The 24,897-nt window shown below is 31.7% G+C and overlaps 1 protein-coding gene across 3 annotated transcripts in view; it reads right to left on the reverse strand.

Moving 5' to 3' along the window:
* Window positions 1-1,252: 1,252 nt before the first annotated feature.
* The window catches only part of kkv (hyaluronan synthase-like protein kkv), a 92,122-nt gene continuing 68,477 nt past the window's right edge, over window positions 1,253-24,897 (reverse strand). For 2 of the 3 annotated variants that reach the window (XM_075290895.1, XM_075290894.1), the window contains exons 8-13: window positions 20,166-20,342; window positions 11,914-12,114; window positions 11,621-11,834; window positions 11,181-11,332; window positions 11,013-11,114; window positions 1,253-2,258 (exon numbers count right to left, since the gene is read on the reverse strand). In XM_075290895.1, the coding sequence (XP_075147010.1) occupies window positions 2,109-2,258; window positions 11,013-11,114; window positions 11,181-11,332; window positions 11,621-11,834; window positions 11,914-12,114; window positions 20,166-20,342 (996 nt within the window). In that variant the 3' untranslated portion in view covers window positions 1,253-2,108. Of the gene's footprint in view, window positions 2,259-11,012; window positions 11,115-11,180; window positions 11,333-11,620; window positions 11,835-11,913; window positions 12,115-19,675; window positions 19,853-20,165; window positions 20,343-24,897 lie in introns of all 3 variants that reach the window. The other variant, XM_075290896.1, reaches the window with a different exon arrangement.

A 24,897-nucleotide genomic window follows, 5' to 3' on the forward strand; every position in this document is an offset into this window, starting at 1 on the left:
TTGCTTCCATCGCTAAATTAGGCAGGTTCTTTTCGCAGGTTTTGCTCCATTTCATTTACACACGTGTGTTTGGCTGTTTCGTTGTTGTTCTATGGCCAAACAAAGCGAGTCATGTTCACAAAAAGAACAACAAACACACATAAAAAGCAGAAATACATTTACCAAAAATGAAATTTGTGGTGCGAGAACAAAAACAATTTGTTTTTTTTTCGACCGTCGTTTGACGGGCTTTTCAACTAGTATTCTATGATTTGTGCAAGTTTTGTAGGTAAGCGTTTTTCAAAATAAAACCTCCTGCTTTTCTTCAACATCTTCGATAAGATTTTTCTATGCAGCTAAAAATATATATATTTATTTATATAAAAATATTCATTCATTTCGGGGGGGGGGGTTTGATCCCCCTCATCCCCCCCCCCTGAATACGGCCTTGGTAGTATAAGACGCATAAGGCATTGTGTTCAATGTATTTTTATTCGTATAAATGTTATACCTTGAATAATTTATAAATGTTTACCCAAATTAATAAACATCTAAACAATCGTATTTTACTTGACCACGATGATTTTTTATAACTATCTTACAATGCAGTTCACCAATGTGGTATCACAATGGATTGAATAGTCTAAGTGAGCCTGAAACATCGGGCTGCCACATAACCTAACCTAACCTACAATGCACTTTGTCTAACATTTTGGAGGGGCTCATATTGGCGTCGTTCCAAATGTATCTAAAAAGCCACCTAATAATTGGACTCATGCGGTGCTTTTTTGTAGTAACTTGGCGTGGTACTACTTCTAAGTGACGGCACTTTTGCGACGATATTTGGATATGGAATAAGACTGTTTTCGACATAGTGGGGATTCTCAGAAGTGCCGTCAAATTCAAACAATGTTGGCAGGGTATATAATAATTCTGGCAATTTTTATAGAATCTAATACCTCATTCACATTACACTTCCAAAATCTACGTTAACTAGATTTCAACTGTCATTTGCCTTATAAAAAAGGGATTTCAAATCTACTTTTAGTAGATTTCGAGCCTAATGTGAATGAGCTCTAAAAGGGTTTGAATTAATTTGAATGGACGATAATTTTCTTTTTGCAGAATAATTATAAGCAGTTTCCCAAATTTGAATAAAGATATTAATTGGTGGTTACATTTCAGTCGAGATGAACAGCCATAATCAGCGGCGACTTCATTCTGTGGTGTCATACATTTTTTGAGTGTCTACAAAAATAATAACACAAACGCATGTGGTTCAATAAAATTTTATTAAAATTATACTAAATATTTTCAAATGTATGTACTTATAGATGTTATCCTACACGAAATTCGAACATCGATATATTTTAGATATGTACATACTTTTGCATGTAAATTTACAATGTACAATTTATTTCTAAATAATTTAGTGATTTGTTCGTTTCATTAGTTTATGTGACCATACAACGAGGATTATTTTATTTTTTTCTTCTTCAAACAATTGACATTAGATGAGTATTCTATTTAAGGATCATACACTGGTATTGTTGTCAATATCTGCAACAATTTCATACATTATTTATTCTAATTATCGACATATGTTTTTAAGTCATTATGGAGCGCAAGCTCCTCCAACTAATTTGAGTTGTTCGCAATACATCTCTTGTTGGCTCTAAAACTGGGGGAGTTACAAATTAAGGAGGCAGTGTGATTAGCTTAAGTCGTGATAACGTCCGAATCATCTCCGAGCTATCAAAATTATTCGTTGTTTAATTTCTAATCATAATCATTATTTGTCTTTATATGTATGTCTGTATGTTTATATATATACACTTTTGAAATAGGGTAGCGAAATAGAAGAAATCATAAAAAAATTTAATGGCAGTTAACATAGGGCAGTTGAAACGGAAATGGCTATAGGGGGATATTGCCATGGCAGTATGACAGTAAAGCGGAAATCAATTTCCATATAAAAAAAAAAAAAAAACAATGATACAAAAAATAGATTTGAGACAGAGGCCTTAAAAATTACTATGAGATAACATAATTTATCAAAAAACACTAATTCATATAAATTACAATAGTTTCGTCCTATAATAAAGCAACAACAACAAGTGGCTTTTTGTTTATAAACGCCCCGTACTGTTGCTGTTAGTACCCCATGTAACTTGTGGTGGATTTCTTGTGGTTAATCTCAATGAGTTGACATCGTCTTCTTCAGTTACGTGTTCGTATCCTTGGTTGATGGTACCGCCACCATTGGAACCATAAATTTGCTGAAAAGAAATGAAAATAATAAACATTTTATGATATGTGTTTAAATATGTGACACGAAGTGTTAAAAAGCTCAACGTACAAGTAACGGTTACATGAAATTTGTTTTAATTTGTTTACAGGCAACTAAAAGCATTTGCGTTTGATTTTATTTAAAATGAAAATTATACGGTAGACTCATAGAAAACAATCTGCAAAAAACAGCAATTGCTGTTATATTTTTATAATTCTCGGTTTGAAGATTGAAGAAATAGAAACTAGTTCCTCATATATTCCATTTAATAGAAGAATCAATACAATCAATACAAAAGTGTCATTGTATTTGTCTCGTTGGAATTTCGTTAATATGTACACTGATAGAAAAATAATTACTACACTGAAAAAACAGTGAACCCACCAGGAAGAAAACTTTTGATTAATTTTAGAAAATTTTGAATAGTTTTAGAAATTTTTAACTAAACAGTATTACAAGCGCTGGCATCACGCCGATATCACAAAAATAAGTAAATATTTTTCGACAAATTCAAGAAAATTTATTAGACATAAATAATTTTTTTCACTTTTTAAAGAAAATTTTGTAGTTTGAAGGAAAAAATTGGAGTTCAAAATTGCAAGAATGTCTTTAGTGACATACGAAGTTCATGATGGACGCTGTTGTAGTAAAATTTACAAATTTAAAGAAACAATGAACTATTTTGTGAGAAGTACGAATTTAGTAAAACTTTTTACTTCATTTGTGTATAATTTTTTCCCGTCTTTTAGTTCATTTAACTAACGTACGCAAAAAATTATTAGAATAAACGAAACTTTCTCCAAATATAATAATTTCATGAACTAAAATATAGTTAAATTGGCTTTAGTGAAATAGTGAGTTCACTTTTTTTTGAGTGTACCAGTGCATTGGAAATAGTACCAGCGTATTATTGTAGTTTTTACTGAACAGCAATGCTGGTTAAATTTCTTTGAGTTTCAAATCCTTTCTAAGTGAAACGCTTTTCAGACTCGGTTATAAAAGAAAGACCCCGGACCTTCTTTCATTGTGCTAAACACAGAATCGGATAGTATTATTTGATAAGAGAGAAGTTCACAACCTGCACGCAGAGAAGGAATATGATAAACTTCTAGAGCAAAACAATTTTTTTGCCGCAAAAATGTAGTTTTCTCGCCAAATATAAAAAATTGTCGTCCAAAAATACCATTTTGATTTAGGTGGTGATTATATTCCTCCTCTTGAAATTGTTCGACAATTGAAGTCTCAAATTCAGCGAAACGCCGAAAATTTTATTTTCATTAAAATATAAAGAAATATTTTTATTAAGAAATGATTTTTTTTTACAGTATGAGTCTTTTCGTTGTTTAGCAATAAATTCGTTATAATAATGAGTTTAACTAATACAAATGAATTATGGTATTTATACCCTTCACCACTACTGTGGTACAGGGTATAATAAGTTTGTGCATTTGTATGTAACGCCAAGAGGGAAAAGTCTGAGACCCATCGTTTAGTATACCGATCGTCTTAGAATTAAATTCTGAGTCGATTTAGCGATGTCCGTCTGTCTGTCTGTCCGCCTGTCTCACCCAGAAAAAGTGTCTTCGAAACTAAAGGAAAAAATGTTCATCAATTTAGTTTAGCAATTTTATTTCCATTCAGTTAAATTTTTGTGTGAAATAATAAAATTTACTTGTTTCAGTAAAAAAATCCTAAACTGAAAGCAGTTAGGAATAGTTCATTAACTAGAATAAGGCATGGCATTTTACTAATCCTGTTTTCTTCGCTCGGTATAAGAATTTACTACTGAACAAGAAAATTTTATTCACTGATAACAAAGCATTCGTAAAAATAAACAAAAACCCGAACTAAAACCAAGTTTCCTCAAATTTAGTAAGATTTCTTATAAAATGATAATTCTGACTTCCTTTATTATAGAAAGCTTATCATACATACGAATAACACTTGACATAGAAAAATATTTTAGTTCATTCGTACTAAGAAGTATTCAATCCTTTCAAAACTTAAGGAAACACACTTGTTAGAATATAGGAAAATTTCCTACATTTCTTTTATCTACCTGTAATCGATATATGTCATCGATGTGTTTGCGCGTGGGTTGTTTTTTTAGTTGGAATCGCGTTGTTATAGTATACTGAGAGATTTTTAAGAATAATATAGTAAATTAATATAATAAAAAACAAATAAAATATATAAAATATTTGTTATTTTAAATTACACCCAGAAAAAAGTGCCTTCGAAACTAAAGGAAAAAATTTTCATCAATATAGTTTATCCATTTTATTTCCATTAAGGTAAATTTTTGTGAAAAATAATAAAATTTACTCGTTTCAGTAAAAAAATCCTAAACTGTAAGCAGTTAGGAATAGTTCATTAACTAGAATAAGGCATGGAATTTTACTCATACTATTTTCTTCGCTGGGTATAAGAATTTACTACTGAAAAAGAAAATTTTATTCACCGATAACAAAGCATTCGTAAAAATAAACAAAAACCGGACTAAAACCAAGTTTCCTCAAAATTAGTAAATTTTCTTATAAAATGATAATTGCGACTTCCTTTATAATAGAAAGTTTTTCATACATACGAACAACACTTGGCATAGAAAAATATTTTAGTTCATTCGTGCTAAGACGTATGCAATCCTTTCAAAACTTAAGGAAACACACTTGTTAGAATATAGGAAATTTTCCTAAATTTCTATTGTCTACCTGTAATCGATACCTGTCATCGTAATCGATGTGTTTGCGCGTGGGTGTAATCGATATATTTGCGCGTCGGTTGTTTTTTAGTTGGAATCGCGTTGTTTCGGAGAGATTGTTAAAAAATAATATGGTAACATAATATAATAAATAACAAATAAAATATATAAAATATTTGTTATTTTAAATTAGTGAGAAAAATTTTCGTTTTTTTAAATAAATCTATCAATGTTCGTGATAGTGTATAAATAAAGAAAACACCAGCAGAATAACAACCCTTTCATTTGTCTTCATTTTGGAATCTTCAATTATCAGGTAATATTCAGTGACGCTAACCTTTTGCAACAAAAATGTTTTATGATTTTTTATATTTGTAGGTATTGAAATTGTAAAAGGAGGACAAAATCGTTAGGCAGCAACTTATTAAAAGTGAAAAGTACAAGAAGAAGAAAAAGTGCGTTTTACAGTTGGTAATATCACACGGAAATTGGAAATAGTGGAATAATAAACTAATATTTCAAAGAGATTCGATGCTGTTGATTCTTAATAAATATATTCAATATATTAATAAAACATGTCTTTTATTGAAGATAAAATTGCTTATAGAAATAAATTTGTATTTAAAAACGAAGGTAAGCAGTTCTAATTATGAAGTAAAAGTTTTACCACAAATGTGTAAGATTTGTCGAAATGAATGAAAAAATTTCAATAAAATCATTCCATATATGAATTCAAATTAGTTAAATTTTTTCATTCTGTAGTATAGTGGTATATAAATATAGGAAAATGTTAACTAATATATGGAATGCATTATTCCTAATTTCTACGAAAATCACATCGTTCAAACAAATAAAAATGTCTTTGGCGCTATACGAAGTTCAACTTTCTTCACAATGAGTTCATTTTAACTTAAAGAAGGGGTCACTTTTTTCTGGGTGTAGTGAGAAAATTGTTCGTTTTTTGCAAAAAGTGACGCTAACCTTTTGTGAAAAAAATTGGTTTAGGATTTTTTGTTTATATTTCTAGGTATTGAAATTGTAAAAGGTGGAGAAAATTGCTAGGCAGCAACTTTTTCACAGTGAAAGGTACTAGAAGAAGAGAAATGTGTTTTAATATTTCAAGGCCAGTCGATGCTATTGATTCTATATAAATATATTTAATATATTAATAAAACATGTCTTTTATTGAAGAAAAAATTGCTTATATAAATACATAAAATTGTATTTAAAAACGAAGGTAAGCAGTTCTAAATTTGAAGTAAAAGATTTACCCCAAATATGTAAGATTTGTCCAAATGAATGAAAAAAGTTCAATAAAATCATTCCATATATGAATTCAATTCAGTTAAATTTTTTCATTCTGTAGTATAGTGGTACATAAATATAGGAAAATGTTAACTAATATACGGAATGCATTCTACGTAATTTCTACGAAAATCACATCATTCAAACAAATAAAAATGTCTTTGGCGCTATACGAAGTTCAACTTTCTTCACAATGAGTTCATTTTAACTTAAAGAAGGGGTCACTTTTTTCTGGGTGCTGTTGGTGTATTTTTGTGTGCAAAGTACAGCTCGCAGTTTTAGTCCGATTGTCCTATAATTTGGTATAGGGTCCTGTTTCGGCTCAAAGACGATCCCTATTGATTTTGGAAAAAAATCGGTTCAGATTTAGATATAGCTGCCATATATATTTTTCACCTATCTGGTCATAATTGGCGTGTATATGAAACGATCTTCCTCAAATTCCGTACATCCGAATATTTTATAAGTCTCGAAAAACTTGCAAAATATCAGCCAAATCGGTTTAGATTTAGATATAGCTCCCATATATAGCTTTCGCCCGATTTACACTCATTTTCCCACAGAGGCCAATTTTTTGCTCCGATTTAGTTGAAATTTTGCATAGGGAGTAGAATTAGCATTGTAAATATGCGTGTTAAATTTGGTTGAAATCGGTTCAGATTTGGATATATCTCCCATATATAGCTTTCGCCCGATTTACACTCATATGACCACAGAGGCCAATTTTTAACTCCGATTTAGTTGAAATTTTGCACAGGGAGGAGAATTAGCATTGTAGATATGCGTGACAAATTTGGTTGACATCGGTTTAGATTTAGATATAGCTCCCATATATATCTTTCGCCCGATATAGACTAATATGGTCCCAGAAGCCAGAGTTTTACCCCAATTTGGTTGAATTTTTGCACTAGGAGTACAGTGAGTAGTGTAGTCAAGTGTGCCAAATTCAGATTTAGATGTAGATCTCATATATATGTTTTTTTGATTTCGACAAAAATGGTCAAAATACCAAAATGTTCCTTGTTAAATCGCCACTGCTTAGTCGAAAAGTTGTAAAAATGACTCTAATTTTCCTAAATTTCTAATACATATATATCGGCCGATAAATCATAAATAAACTTTTGCGAAGTTTCCTTAAAATTGCTTCAGATTTAAATGTTTCCCATATTTTTTTACGAAAATTGTGTTCCACCCTAGTGCATTAGCCAACTTAAATTTTGAGTCTATAGATTTTGTAAAAGTCTATCAAATTCTGTCCAAATCGAGTGATATTTAAATGTATGTATTTGGGACAAACCTTTATATATAGCACCCAACACATTTGACGGATGTGATATGGTATCGAAAATTTAGATCTACAAAGTGGTGCAGGGTATAATATAGTCGGCCCCGCCCGACTTTAGACTTTCCTTACTTGTTTTTGTCAAAATTCGTTTTTATTATTCAACATAGTTCCCTTCAAGAGCGAAACAACGATTATAACGACCTTCCAATTTTTTGATACCATTTTGGTAGTACTCCTTCGGTTTTGCCACAAAATAGGCCTCAGTTTCGGCGATCACCTCTTCATTGCAGCCAAATTTTTTCCCTGCGAGCATCCTTTTGAGAACAAGAAAAAGTCGCTGGGGCCAGATCTGGAGAATACGGTGGGTGGGGAAGCAATTCGAAGCCCAATTCATGAATTTTTTCCATCATTCTCAATGACTTGTGGCACGGTGGGTTGTCTTGGTGGAACAACACTTTTCTCTTCTTCATATGGGGCCGTTTTGCCGCGATTTCGACCTTAAAACGCTCCAATAACGCCATATAATAGTCACTGTTGATGGTTTTTCCCTTCTCAAGATAATCGATAAAAATTATTCCATGCGCATCCCAAAACAGAGCCCATTACTTTGCCAGCCGACTTTTGAGTCTTTCCACGCTTCCGAAACGGTTCACCGGTCGCTGTCCACTCAGCCGACTGTCGATTCAGGAGTGTAGTGATGGAGCATGTTTCATCAATTGTCACATATCGACGGAAAAACTTGGGAGTATTACCATAAGCGTAGGAAGGCCTCTGGGGAGGGGGCTTAGACCCCCCCAGAAAAATTTTAGCCCCCCCCCCAGAATTTGAAAACCTATTTACGATTTTACATTTTTATAAAAATTAAGCAAGTATATACTCGTACAACGCACAAAGTTCCACTAAAGACTTTCATGCACAATCGAATTACTTGGGTTGTGGTAGAAGTCTGATATTTATGAAATAAAGCTGTGGTTGAACTTATGATTTAGTTGAATAAAAAATAGTAATTGATATTAGAACTATTCTTTCATAAATTAATATCTTAATAATGCTGCAAAAAAGCGTCGCCAAAAAGAAATGAAAATGTTCTTTTTGGGTCTGGAAGTGGTACACTCTTACTTACTCTTTTACTCTTTTTTTAAACTATTTGAAAACAGAAAACAAAAAAGTACGCATTAAAATATAAGAAAATGAAGTAAAAAAACTTTCTGTGTAGTTAAAATAGTTAACTTCTTTGTGAGGACATTTTTGGAAGTGCTTTTAAAGTTGTGCCTTTAGAACAACTCCCAATTTTTTGCTGGGAAAAGTGTGGAACTACCCTACGGGAAATGGATCAACCACAGAACTGGTACAGGACTAGTCCCTGGTGTGTATGGACCAGTCCCAGTTCTGATCAAAACGTATGGAAGGGACCGTCCACCTTTACATGGGTTTGTCATTGACGGAGTAAACTTACATTTTAGGACGCGTCTTGGACTCACCCCAAAGGACATGTCTTGGAACAATTTAGCAGGAGCAACCCTAAACAGGTCCTCAGGAACCAGTCTCGGACAAACTCTTAGAAATCTCTTTCAATTTGGGTTCCTAATCGAACCCGAAATGAAAAAAAAATTTGAAATATATCGAACAAAAGGTTATTCTGATAATTTTATTTCACTAAATTTTATTTCACAATTTGCACCAATTTCCCGTAGGGTACTTTTAGTTGCTTTATTATAAATTGATTCTCGAGTTATTTTGATGTCTATTTTTTATTAAATTTTATGAAATAAAACATTAGTTGAACCTATAAGTTCAGTCTATGAAGTTTTAGCTAGGGGGGCTATAGCCCCCCCTCCTAGGAAAATTGTCTAGCTACGCTAATGAGTATTACGAGTTAACAGCAGCAAACACCGCTTAGAATCATCACCACGTTGTTGTTTTTGGTCAAATGTGAGCTCGCGCGGCACCCATTTGCACAGAGCTTCCGCATATCCAAATATTGATGAATGATATGACCAACACGTTCCTTTGATATCTTTAAGGCCTCTGCTATCTCGATCAACTTCATTTTACGGTCATTCAAAATCATTTTGTGGATTTTTTAGATGTTTTCGTCGGTAACCACCTCTTTCGGGCGTCCACTGCGTTCACCGTCCTCCGTGCTCATTTCACCACGCTTGAATTTTGCATACCAATCAATTATTGTTGATTTCCCTGGGGCAGAGTCCGGAAACTCATTATCAAGCCAAGTTTTTGCTTCCACCGTATTTTTTCCCTTCAGAAAACAGTATTTTAAATTCCTTTTTTCCATTTTTTTTTCACAATAACAAAAGTTGCTTCACAAAAGACGCTCTATCTCACAAACTTATTGACTTACATACGTAAAATTTTGACACGAATCATTTGAAGGTTGGTACTATATAAAAATAATATGCCATCTATGTGTCAGACCGGGGACTTATTAGCCAACAAACTTATTCGTTAAGAATATGACAGTTTTCAACATTGGAATGAAATGTTTCTTTACTTAATAGAAAAATCATAGTAACACGAAAAGTTTAGATTAGGGTTTTATAATACATTTGGGAAAAAAATGTTGCATACAAATGGTACAACATTTTTGATGTTGCCACAATGCTACTGAAACCCCCCGCAAAGACCACACAGTTTGCATTTGAAAACGAACAAAAATGTACAACACTGATACAAAATAAAAAAACAAAACACAAGTGGTTTGTAATGCGCTTTACAGACTATCAGTTATTCCAGACGACAGTGCTCGTGTCGAACATATCCCATATATTGTGCACATTATAAGTTAAGTCCGAAGGCATAATCGATACTGCTGCATGTTTATGGAATCGATAACACATTTACCGATTATTTAGTCATCGCCGACAAGTCGTATCGATTCGACACACTGTAAGATTCTTTACAAACACCGACATTCCGTCCGGAATAACTGATAGTCTGTAAAGCGCATAACGAAAAGAAAATTCACGGAAATATTTCGATTGTTGTTAACAACTATTAGCTCTGTTCGAGATCCCGATAATTTTTGATAATTATTACAAATTTTTAATGGAAGTCGTTCGTGGGCTGCACTCGATTTTCTAATCGAACAATATTTTTCGATTTATGGGAGTAAGGTGTAAAATATGCAACTCATTTTTTACCAATCGAAATCACTATTATATCTCATACATATTAGGCTCGAAATCTATAAAAAGTGGATTTGAAATACCTTATTTATAAGGCAAATAACAGTTGAAATCTAGTTAAAGTGGATTTTGGAAGTGTAATATGAATGAGGTATTAGATTACTTCCACACACCTTTGTCATTTGAATCAACAAAAAATGGGATCATTTGAATTGGAAACACTTGTCTCAGCTACCCATAGTAATATAATTTAATGTAAAATATAACTATCATATGGCCTTTAGATATATTTTCCCTTGATTATCTTACCTCTCCTGGCCCGCCATTAACATTGAAGACATCTTTGATGCTTATTCCTGCATTAGAAATTCGACCACTGCGAGCATTAGGAATGCCACCATTATTATTTAACTGAAATTGTAAATAAGGAATTGTTTAGATTTCGAATATTCATACCGGCTATCGTAGAAATCTTACCACTGATGCAGTTGTAATACCATATTCATTCTTTGCTCCTAGAGTTTGCATAGCGGATTTTCTTCTTTCGGCCATAACTGAATTTTTACGAACCTCTAAGGCTCTGATGGTTTCGGCACGCATTGTTAAGCGTCTCGTCAAAATGGGTGTTGCTGTGTAAAAAACGACATATGTTAGATAATTAAAAAATCAATGGTACACGAAAAAATATGTCAAATTAATTCATGAAATTAATTTCAATTACCGTCATCCATTAAAAATTTAATTTTAATTTATTAAATTAATTGGTTCAATTAAATTTAATAATTTTGATTGAAATAGTAATTCAATCAATTAATTTTAATATTAATAAATAATTTGTTTTTCAAATTCAATTAATATTTTAATTTCAAAAAATTTTGTTGTTGTTATTTTTTTTTGATTTAATTTAAAATATTTACATGGATTATTTTCTGCATCGGCTGTTAATTTCATAAATCGCTTCTTAAATGCCACATCAAGGGTTCCAATCTGCCGTCTCGGTTGACGGGCCTTCTCCAAATTCTGTATAGTTTTACGGCGAGCAATACGATCGGGGCCACTACCAGAATCATTGTCATAGTCTCCATCGATACCTTGCAGTCGCTGTAGATTTTTAACTATCTCCACCGCATGCTGTGAATTTATGAAAGAGAAAAGATGCATATATATAATATGTGAGGCTTCCCGAAAGTTATGGTACCTCCCAACTTACCTTATCGATTAATGCATCTTGAGACATGTCTTCAGTTTTCTTTTTACAGAAATTCAATTCAGTCGAAGACAAGATATGGGCCAAGGTACCAAAACGATGGAACAACATGGCCGTAAACTGTATGACCAAAATCAAAGCGAAGAAGAACACAAATACCAAACCAATGGGTTCCAATTGTAGATACTCTTTGGATATGTGGACCTATTAATGTGGAAGAGCCATAAAGAAGAAACAGAAAAAAACTGGATTAATAACCTATTTCTCCTGTAGGATCTTAGAATTATGGGGGGTTAGTTACAAACGTTATTTAACAATTATTTAAAATATTTAGTCTCTGTATGTTTTTGTTTTAATGAAAACATGGTTTTGGATAATTTTGTAAGGATGTAACGAGTGAAACGATTATGTGCCACATGTAAGTGAATTGAATGTATGTCTCATTTGATTTAGTGCCAAAGACAGATTTGATTACACACCATCTACCGATACATTGGCTCATTCCCAAGTTTTTAGGATGTGATGTCGATGTGGATTGGCAAACCACCTAAGGTAGAAGTTCTGTATATCAGTTGATCAGTTGTTTTGGGGAAAATATGTAAATGATCGGATTAGGTTTGGAAAATTGTGGGAGCATGTAATGCTCGGGAAACATGGTGGTGTGGGTAAAAAAGATATAGGATAGCAAATTAGATCGATTGATATTAGGAGGATATGAATATGATGACAAAAAATCATTTTTTTCTCCGCACAATGACATAGGGTTAGACTGCATATGCATTACATATAACCAACAGAAGTAGTTAAATTTAATTGCATGACAATTTTGGGATTATTGCCATATAATCCCTGGGGAATTTTTCACTCAAGAATATACTTGTGAAATTATATGTTCGATGTTTAAACTGAAATAATTCATGGAACAAGTAATAAAAGGTAGCCTCAATAGGCCAAATAACAACAATAGCTCAGAACAATGTCAAACTACAATAGTTAGGCTCCTTTCAATCAATCACGAAATTAATTGATCCAATTAATTTTTAATTGATTCACTCACGAGATCGATCAAATCAATCTCAAAATTAATTAATTAATTGGAAATTAAAAATATGTTTGATTAAAAAGTTAATTGTATTCTTCGGCACTTTCCAACTACAATAGTTAGGTTCCTTTACAAGGAAACATTTTTTTAAAATCAATCACGAAATTAATTGATCCAATTAATTTTTAATTGATTCACTCACGAGATCGATAAAATCAATCACAAAATTAATTAATTAATTGGAAATTAAAGATAAAGATTTCAAACTACAATAGTTAGGTTCCTTTACACGGAACCAGTTTTTTAAACCAATCACGAAATTAATTGATCCAATTAATTTTTAATTGATTCACTCACGGGATCGATAAAATCAATCACAAAATTAATTAATTAATTGGAAATTAAAGATAGGTTTGAATAAAAAATTAATTGAATTCTTCGGCACTTTCAGTTAATTTTTAAATTGGATAAAAAATATTAAATTGTTTAAATAAACATTAATTGATTTTTTTGCCGCAAAACTCATTTGAAATGAGGTAATCAATTATTTATTCCATAATTATTTATTTAATAGTAATTATTTTATCATTACGCATTTCCAATATAAACTAATTATTTTTGAACAAAATTTTTAATTATGTTTTAATTTGGAAATATTTTAAAATTGAATTAAAATTTTAATTTAGATACGAAATATTTTAATTGAAAATGCCAACTTTTTGAATTATCTTCTTAATTGACTTTATCCTTTAATTTGAGTCCTTGAAAGTCACCTAAAAAATTATTGGTACCATGATCATGACCAATTTTTTTTTTTATATATAAATCGATCTATCTATTTAAATTTCTTTCTTCATTTAATTCTATATGGCCAATGATCGAGGCTTCGTTTACGACATGATGTACCCAAGAGCCAGAAGACACATGTGTCACCTCAGTACATGGTTTCTTATAGACTGATCTCACGATTTTAACTACTCAGCATCTATATTAAGCAATTTTTACCCAATATACTTGAAATTTGGAATTTGTCATTATTTTAGAGCAAATATCTGAGGGTTATTGGCTGAAATTTAGAATTATGCGATATTTAGAAAAATTATCAATTATGTCTTTGCTATTATTAAAAGATTAAATTATTCAATTAATTTTTTAATCACAACAAAAACAATCATAACAATTAATTGAGTTTTATAAATTATTAATTGAATCAATAACTGTTTAATTGATATCATTGATTGATATTATCAAGTCGGCGATTGAAGCAACTTCAATTGAAAATTAGTTGGATCAATTAATTTCGTGATAGAAACAAAATTCCGTCCACTGAAAGTACGCATTTCATATCCCAAATTCCCAAATTTTCTGTTAGATCTCCTGATTGTTCCAACAATATAACTTTCCTTTAATTCCCCTAAATCTTGTGTGATTTCAACAGAAGGAATAACCTCTATCATTTCGGTTTCAGACTAGAATTTCGACCGAGTTCTATTGTGGAGCGTCGAACAGCACTAGACTGCCGTATATCTCTCAACTAGAGATAATCAGTTTCTATATTGTCCTAAAAGGGGGGCATGACCACCTTATGTATGAAGATTTAAAATGTGAGTCCATTCAAACGCATGGTAAAACTGTATTATTGGCATACACATAAAAATTTCGATAGAGATGTAACTCTAGCCAAATACCTGTTGCATGTCGATAATACAGTTTATGTCAGCTCACGGAATTTTCCTAAGAGGTGCATTTCTTATTGTAAGACGAAAAATAACCAACAAATTTTAGTTTACAAATATTTAGTGATGAGTTCTTATGGAGAGAAAATTGAAATAATCTATGGAAATCATCATGGAATTTTGGTGAACAAAAATTGAAATGTAAGTATAGAAATTAATTTACGAAAGTTAAATTTTTGTTAATCCGTATTATGCAGCCTTAAGATTACAATTTTATTTATCCAACATTTTTGTATTTGAAGACAATCTTAGAATGAATTTAATGTTTCAATAAATTAATTCACTTTAATTCTACAAAGACGAATCTGATAATACACTGCATATCTGCTCAATAGATCAAATCAAACGTCGTGTTGAAAACAAATTGGAGTAATTAGCACTTGTTACTAATTTTAAAAATCAGCTGAGAGCTTTATCTACTATTCTCGACTTTTCAGAAATTTTTGTAAAACAACATTTACAAAGTCCCATACCAAAAATGTACACCACCCTTCGTTTGAATTGCTTTTTTACACCAATTAAAATTAAATTACAAAAGAAGAGTGTTACCAAGGTAGAAATGATCGATATTTTAATCGTAAACAATGTCCACGTTCCCAAGTGTATATACATACATACATAACTTTAACAAACATTATAATATTTAAATACTTTGACAACACAAAGGTGTTAGTGTCAGGAAACCCAAAAAAATTAGGGAAGGTGTCAAAGGAATTGTGCTTTCTTACTAAAGAGATGGAAATTTTTATTTAGAATGTGTTGAGAATTTAAAAGTCGATAATTCTCGCAGCTATAAATAGTTATGTACAATGCAGTAAATCACAATATTGTATTATTGCTTCAACCTTTATTTGTATTTATTTTCATAATTTATTATGATTTTAAATAAACTAATAAATAAATAAATATTATTGCTACAAATATTGTCACGAAATGAAACCATTTAATTTTTTAATTGAAATTGCTTCAATCACGTAACTGATAATATCAATCACCAATTTTGTTGAAAACATCAAATTATCGATTACAAAATTTGTTTATCTTTGCATCGAAATGAAATAATTTGTTTTAATCCAAATAAAAAATTATTTGTAATACAGCTGGGTTATTTCAAATCAATGAGTTAATTAAATCAATTATAAAGTAAATAACTTTCAGTTAAAGCCCGATATCCAACTTTAACGAAATTTCCGCCACTCATAAGAAAAGGATTGGCACTTTTGCCTATTCATGATGTTATCGACCTATAAACACAATTTTCGCCATAGTTGCATTCCGGATTTAACAAGTCGATTTTTTAATATGATTATAAAAAAAAGTTTTTTAACACAACGATAGGAGAATAAACTAGCTATTGACTAACAATCAATATTAATTTTGCCTTTTCACTTTTTTAGAGTTATTTTTTAATATCTTTAATTGAAAAGTTAGTTTAATCAATTTTTTTTTAATTTACAATATAGGAAAATTATTAATAATGATTAATTAACAAATTAATTGAAACTGTAAGAATTTCAGTAATTGTTTTAATTGGACCTTTTTTTTTAATTTCTATAAAAGTTTAAGTTTTTCATTGATTTGAAGATTGTCAACATTTGTCTAATTGTGAATTAATATTCAATTCCACAAATTGTTTTAATTGAAAAAAATAAATATTTGTGATATTTTTTTTTATGTAGATAAAGCCTCATATGTACCTCTAGCGAAAATGTTTTTACCCATACGAAATGATGCATAGCTCCTTGTGCAGCGAAATTTTCCTTACGAAGTTGCTATCGACTGTTTTTTCCGATAAGAGACACAAAAGTAAAACTGTCATGCCAGCAAAATTTCCGCTACACACAAAAAAAATTTTTTCTGATTCAATCACGAAATTAATTGATCCAATTAATTTTTTAATTGAAATGTCTTCAATCACAGAAATGATAGTATCAATTAAAAAATTAATTGACAGTCAATTAAAAAATTAATTGATCCAATTAAATATTTAATTGATACTATTAATTTGTGTGATTAATTTTTATTTCAATTAAAAAATTTGTTGAATCAATTAAATTTTTAATTGAATATTTTTTAAAACTCAATTAAGATTTTAATTGGAAAAATTTTCGTGAAAATTTTTTCTGTGTACCCCTAAGAAATGTATTGATTTCTTTTTCTAACGAAATTTTCCTTAGCATCGATTCTAAATATAAATATTTAGAGTTTTGATGGAAAACTCGAACGCACCTTTAGATTGTAAAGCTGCGTTGTTGACAACTACAGAAAATTTTGTGTGCATGCCAATAATGCAGTTTTGTCCCGTATTTCTTATGAGAAAAATTGTCGACAATCGATACCAATCCCTCACGGAATTTTCGTTAACAAAAAACAGCCATGCATTTTTAATTTATAGGTAGCGGAAATTCTGCTACACCTACATACCGGGCTTAACAATAAATTTTCTAGAAGCTTATTAGGGATTTATGGTAAGGAGCCTATTATTATTATCTCTTTCATCTTGATTTTTATACCCTGCGCCACACTGTGGAACAGGGTATTATAAGTTAGTGCATATGTTTGTAACACCCAGAAGGAGACGAGATAGACACATGGTGTCTTTGGCAATAATGCTGAGGGTGGGTCCCTGAGTCGATATAACCATGTCCGTCTGTCCGTCCGTCCGTCTGTCTGTGAACACATTTTTGTGATCAAAGTCTAGGTCGCAATTTAAGTCCAATCGCCTTCAAATTTGGCACATGTTCCTAATTTGGGTCAGAATAGAACCCTATTGATTTTGGAAGAAATCGGTTCAGATTTAAATATAGCTCCCATATATATCTTTCGCCCGATATGCACTAATATGGACCCAGCAGCCAGAGTTTTATACCGATTTGCTTGAAATTTTGTACAAACATAACACTTAGTTGTATAGTCAAGTGTGCAAAATTTGATTGAAATCGGTTCAGATTTAGATATAGCTCCCATATATATCTTTCGCCCGATATGGACTTATATGGCCCCAGAAGCCAGATTTTTGGCCGAATTTGGTTGAAATTTTGCACTAGGAGTACAATTAGTATTATAATCAAGTGTGCAAAATTTGATTGAAATCGGTTCAGATTTAGATATAGCTTCCATATATATCTTTCGCCCGATATGGACTAATATGGTCCTAAAAGCCAGAGTTTTGTCCCAATTTGGTTGAAATTTTGCAAAAGGGAGTAGATTTAGCATTGTAGCTATGCGTGCCAAATTTGATTGAAATCGATTCAGATTTAGATATAGTCCAATAACGCATAGAAGACGTCAGTGACAAAACAAACGGAGACCGAACAGGTTGATTAATAAACTTTAAGTTTTGTTTGTGCTTTTTGTACTATTGTTAATGTAAGTGAAAAAAGAGAATTCAATGTAAAAGAATGTAAACATGCTTGGCTTATTACGTATTTGTTTTATGTTATTTTGATAGGTTGTCTTGAAAATGCCTTACATATTAAGGCGAAATATCGACAAATAAATAAATAAATAAAAACATAAAGACCTCGAGCTTGACTAATCATCTCATTATATATTGATAAAAGGTCGAATAAAAAGAAAATTAATAAAAATATAGCTCCCATATATATCTTTCGCCCGATATGCACTTATATGGACCCAGAAGCCATATTTTTGGCCGAATTTGGGTGAAATTTTGCACAAGGAGTACAATTGGTAGTATAGTCATGTGTGCCAAATTTGATTGAAATCGGTTCAGATTTAGATATAGCTCCCATATATATGTTTTTCGGATTTGGACAAAAATTGTCAAAATACCAACATTTTCCTTGTTAAATCGCCACTGTTTAGTCGAAAAGTTTTAAAAATGACTCTAATTTTCCTAAACTTCTAATACATATATATCGAGCGATAAATCATAAATAAACTTTTGCGAAGTTTCCTTAAAATTGCTTCAGATTTAAATGTTTCCCATATTTTGTTACTAAAATTGTGTTCCACCCTAGTGCATTAGCCAACTTAAATTTTGAGTCTATAGAAATCGAGTGATTTTTAAATGTATGTATTTGGGACAAACCTTTATATATAGCACCCAACACATTTGACGGATGTGATATGGTATCGAAAATTTAGATCAACAAAGTGGTGCAGGGTATAATATAGTCGGTCCCGCCCGACTTTAGACTTTCCTTACTTGCTGTTATTGTATTTTGAAAAAAAAAAAAAATCATTACACTATCTATAAAATTAAGGAATTTAAAGAAAACTTTTTAAACCTACTATAAACCATACATATTATTTCGATAAACTGACAATACATTTTTATGAGCACACCGTTAAAAACTCATTCAATATGCTTTCTCTGGAGAGAAAATATGTCCAGTCGATAACGACGTTACACTGAGTTACGCCGGCAGGTATAAACCGGTATGAACATGTTTTGCATTTAGTACGGAATATTTTGAGTAGTTTTGTAATCGATTTTTTAAAATGGCAAATGAAATTTTCGCTACAGGTGCATATAGGATTTTATGTAAAAAATTAAGACACATTCAATGATAAAATATTTGAATTTAGTGAATTTCCATCTCTCCATATTGAAGCACTTTTTACGAAAAGTAAGCCAATAAGATTTAAAACTAGGACGTGTTTAGGAAGATCTGGGACAATGCTTTTGGGTAAACATCGGGAAAGTTTGAGGAGTCCCCAGAAACGAACCATCCAATTAAAGTGACAGGAAGAAGGTAATAAAGAGGATTTAAAGGTAAATTTGGTATTAGGGCAGGCAAGTTGTAAGTTGAAGTAGTACATGTTAAATGCGAGCATTGGGTAAAGGATTATAGAAATTGGGTTGGGGGGATAAGTACATTGGAGGTTGGAATTATTAGAAGGAAGGAACATACATACACACACACTCATACACAAAATGAATTAATTTTAACAATAAACGAAAAACACATTTTTAAAAATGGGGTTAAATATTATTAATGTTCGTTTCTTTAATAAAAACCTCAGATGTCTCTTCAATGTATGTTATGTTCGTCTTGACACCCAATGGCCACACTATGTGGAGTTTGTCCTTGTTCAATTGCAATAAGAATACGATTAACACAAACAAGGCATTGGCCATGAAGAAAGCGAACACAGATTTATTCCTCAATTCAATCAGATCTGCAGCTATGCGAGCCTGTGCTCAATATTTGCCAAAAGAATACCATATAAAATTTCGCAGATGATGGTGGGTGCGTAGAATTCATCACGTTTGGATGGTAGTGATTTTTATTTCAACGACACACATACAAGTTTTAAATTTTATTTGTTTTTTTATAAATCCGTTACAATGCCAAAAATATTTGTTTTGTTTTGGAAAAAAATGAAAATAAGAAAAGAAAACAAAATAGGTTAGTAAAATTGTTCCAAAGGGATTTCCTTCAGAATAGACTTCTCTTGATATATAGTCCAAGGGGCACTATTCTGTTGGAAATCCCTATAAATATTACCTCTTGTGTGGATTCATCATAGGTGATATTTGTGCGTACACCAAATGGCCACTTGACGTGGATATTGTCCTTGTTCAATTGCAATAAGAACACGATTAAGACGAATAGGGCATTCACCATGAAGAAGGCGAAAACCGATGAATCGCGCAATTCTTTAAGATCTTTTGCAATTCTTGCCTAAAAATTCAAAATTTACAAATATTAATGTCATATTTATATTTAAAATGAAAACAGCCTAGGTAACCCTTCGCGCGTTGTATATAAGTGTAGTACAAGAATGGACATTTTTGATATCCTAATCGCAGGGGCTCCTAATCGCATTTCTAATCAGCATCGCCAGTGTTTTTCTAGTCCTGCCCCACAATTGGGAAGCTTTCATTCCCAACGAAATACCCAACTTAAATCAGTTAAATTAAAATTTTCTAAAAAAATCCCCTTAAACCCCAAGTCCCCTACTCAAAAATTTCGTCCCTTTCACGAAAAAAAGTCCTCAATATTGACAACACTGTTTTTAATATAATGCTATTGAATATTCCTATTAGATCACTGAAGCAAATATTATTTTAAAACTAATATTTTGTAGTGATACTGCGTGCAAACCTTTTAGTAACAAAAAGTTGTTTTCACCCCAAATGTCGATAGTGCAGTTTCAGCGTATGGTTCTCGAGGAAGAGAGATACATAAAATTAATAAAACTTTCTCACAGAAATTGTGGTCGTAAGAAGAGTCATAATAATTTTTATATATTGCAAAAATAATAGCAATCGCTTTTGTTATCGATAAAGTTCGCCCGTAAAAAAACTAATGGTGTTTTCTTTTCTGAAAAAAGTGCTTTGCCGTCATTTTGTCTGTACAGAATGCGCATTTTTAAAATGTTACCAGCAACCTAAAAAAATGCTATTATTTCAGCGGGCAGAAAAGAATTCAAAGAAGGAAACAGGGCAATCGCAGCACTCTCGTTTGTTGGCAGTGCTGAAAATGCTCGTAATTTGCCTCTATGCGTGGCACTATTTTCACAACAGAATTCGAAGCCTTTTCGCACTTTTGCCTGTTTTTTTAGAAAAGAACCTAAAAAGTACATTTTCCGGCCAAAATGCAAAAAAAGTGCGCATTTTTCATAAGAAAAGAAAACGCCATAAGAAACTATCTCACGAAAAAGTCAAGCTCCAGCTCGAGATGTAACACTGATAATAAAGTGTCAAACAGTGTAGACGTGTTTTTCATAAGCTCCCAATAAAAGCTTTTTTTAATACAAAATACAACGTTAAATGGACAAATAAAGTAACAATCATATGCAAATGCAACCGTGCGATACATTGGTGATATTGTTATACTGTCAATCGATATTAAAAATTAAAATTTTGCATTTGAAAATATAAGATCGACGCATTACACAAACCAAAAAAAAAAAACTAAAGGTGAAACCAAAACAAAACTATAACAAAGAGAGAGTGAGAAACAGTCAATATTGAGAGATTTGTTATTGACAAATATTACTTGTGGTTACTTACAAATTTATATTGCTACTCGATATTGTTGAAAGCTTTTTATAACAGTTTTACTAAGAGCTAACAAAACTGTTTAATTCCTATTGCATACTTTGAGGAGTAACATTTAATTAGCATTAACAAATATTAATGGACACTTCACACGATCAAAACGCTGGCCGTTATATCGGAGACTATACACAGCTTAAAATGTTTGATTCTAAACGAGAAAGAGAAGACGACAACGATGCAGGCATCTCAACAGTTGGAAACTCTAAGACACCGCGACTTGGTAATAATGATTCGCCGTTTCGCGTTGTGAATGTAATGGAAGAAGGCTTCGAGAAACAATCGGATTTTATGCAAACAATGTTCAGACAAATTGAGGAAAAAATTCTTAATCATATGAACAACAAATTTGCTGTTTTGGAAAATAAACTATCAGAAATGATCGACAACCATATTAAACTTGTGAAAGACGAGGTTACTAGTTTAAAGAATACTATTTACATAATTGAATCTGAGTGTAAGGAAGAAATTACTCAATTGAAAAACGAAGTACACTTTTTAAAATCACAAATAAAAAAGCAAGAAAATCTCAAAGTTTCTCGTGAGATAAGAATTAACGGGATACCTTACAGTAAAACTGAAAATTTATGCAAGCATTTTGAAAACATATGTTGTGCTCTTAACATTAATGTTCCGCCTTATAAGACAATCTATCGCTTATCTACAAACAAAAAGAATAAAACTACTCCTGATGGAACCATAATTATTAAACTTTTTACACCGTATGACAAACATTTTTTACTAAGAGCTGTATCCATCTTCTGCAAACAAAATAAATGTCAATTATCGCTCAATCATATTGGCTATGACTCCAATAAACCAATATTTTTAAACGAAAACTTAACTTCGTCTAACTTCAAAATACTTCAAACTGCAATTAAAATTAAAAAACAAAAAATTATTTCATCTGCTTTTTCTCGTCGGGGACTCATTTTTATTAAACAAAATGCTGAAGCTGAACCTATACTTATTGATGATATATCAGAACTCAATAAGTTTTTTCCATCGGACCAAGAGAATGAGGCCTAGGTTTTCTACGATTCTTATTATATATTTAAATATAAATTCTCTTTGCATATTGTTAACATATAAATTTATCATTATATTTATTACTACTTATATAATTGTAAAGCCAATTTGCGTTGCCAAAATGTTTATTTTCTATGTCCTTACTTAATACTACACCAGCGAGTTCCATTGATTGTACAAGCAGTGTATTACGGATTCTAGCGAAACAATGTCATGGCTTTAATGTCTGCCACTTGAATGCTCAAAGCTTAACCAAGAAAATCGACGAGTTTAGACATTTGTTTGAGAATTCAAAAATTGATATTGTCTGTGTTTCTGAGACCTGGTTCACTTCATCGGTCGCTGATGCTCAGGTTAAGGTAGATGGATATAAAATTGTGAGAAATGATCGAAGCTCTCACGGCGGAGGTGTAGCTGTATATGTTAAAAACAATGTCGCATTTAAAGTAGTGAAACAATCCCAACCAGATGAACGGATTGAGTATGTCTTAATTGAAATCAAACACAACGGAAAAAATGCACTAGTTGGCGCTGTATATAGACCAAATTCAAGAATAAATTTTGACAATTTTATGCATGAAATATCTCTTGTAACTACGTGTTATGACGACGTTATTTTAGCTGGTGATTATAACTCTAATGCACTTAAAGACGATAGCATTGTAGTCTCATTCAATTCAATTGGTCTTTACAATGTTAACGAGATTGTACCTACTCACTACTCTGAAACATCAAACACTTTGCTTGACTTATTCCTGGTAGATGACAAAAGTAAAGTTTTAAAATATGATCAATTATGTGTTCCCTGTTTTTCCAAACATGACCTTATATTTATGTCCTATGGTCACTTGCATCGAAATGACGAGTGTCACCGTACCGTTTTTGATTTCAAAAAAATAGACTATTGTCAATTGTATGAAGAATTTGTTTCAATGGATTGGAATGCTATATATAATAAGGTATCAGTAAATGATCAAATTTCATATTTAAATGAGAACGTTTCTAATCTAGTGAATAAAACGGTCCCAACACGAATAGTCCGTCCAGGCAACACTAATAGCTCATGGTTTAACACGTCTATAAAAAACATGATTAAACAACGAGATATTGCATATAAACGATGGAGACGTTTTAAAACCTCCGAATTGCATGAAGAATTCCGTTTACTAAGAAAACAAGTAAATAAAGAAATTAGCAATGCCAAACGTCAGCACTTTGAGGAAAGTTTCCGATCTGCCGTCGACTCAAAAAGTAAGTGGCGTAAAATAAGAGAAATTGGAATTGGCAAACCTCTAACAGATACAATCAATGCGAATCCAGATGAACTAAATGAAAAATTCCTCAATTTCTCCGACAACAGCATACGAGCACCTTCAGTTTCCTATGTGAATCCATTTGACGCAAACTCTTCATTTGAATTCTCGTGTATTACGGATGTCGAAGTACTTACAAGTTTTCAGACCGTCAGGTCAAATGCAATGGGACTGGATAACTTGCATCCAAGATTCATAAAAATAATACTTCCTCTAATTTTACCGTACATCACTCACATATTTAACACAGCAATCATGAGTAGCACCTTCCCAACAGTATGGAAATTTGCAAAGATTGTGCCAATACCTAAACCTAACACCACATCTGAATTTCGACCAATAGCCATTCTACCATTCCTTTCGAAAGTATTTGAAAAGTTAATACATCAACAAATATGTAATTATTTGAATATTAACAATTTAATGACAACGGAACAGTCTGGATTCAGACAAAATCATAGTTGTGTGACAGCACTCGTTAAAGTTACTGACGATATAAGAATGGAAATGGATAAAGGTTTTGCCACGATTTTGGTATTGTTAGATCATTCGAAGGCGTTTGATTGTGTGGACTATGACATCCTTTGTAGTAAACTTTTCTCTCAATACAACTTTTCAAATACAGCCGTATCATTGCTATCTAGTTACCTCCGTAATCGTTCTCAAGTAGTTGCTATTGGTGAATCTTTATCGAATCCCCTTCCACTATCTAGGGGAGTACCGCAAGGCTCAATACTTGGACCTCTCTTGTTCTCCATTTATGTGAATGACCTCCCTAATCAGCTATTAAATTCCAAAATCCATTTGTATGCAGACGATGTACAAATATATTTA

Source organism: Haematobia irritans, chromosome 1, assembly GCF_050003625.1.
Source record: "Haematobia irritans isolate KBUSLIRL chromosome 1, ASM5000362v1, whole genome shotgun sequence".
Taxonomy (NCBI): domain Eukaryota; kingdom Metazoa; phylum Arthropoda; class Insecta; order Diptera; family Muscidae; genus Haematobia; species Haematobia irritans.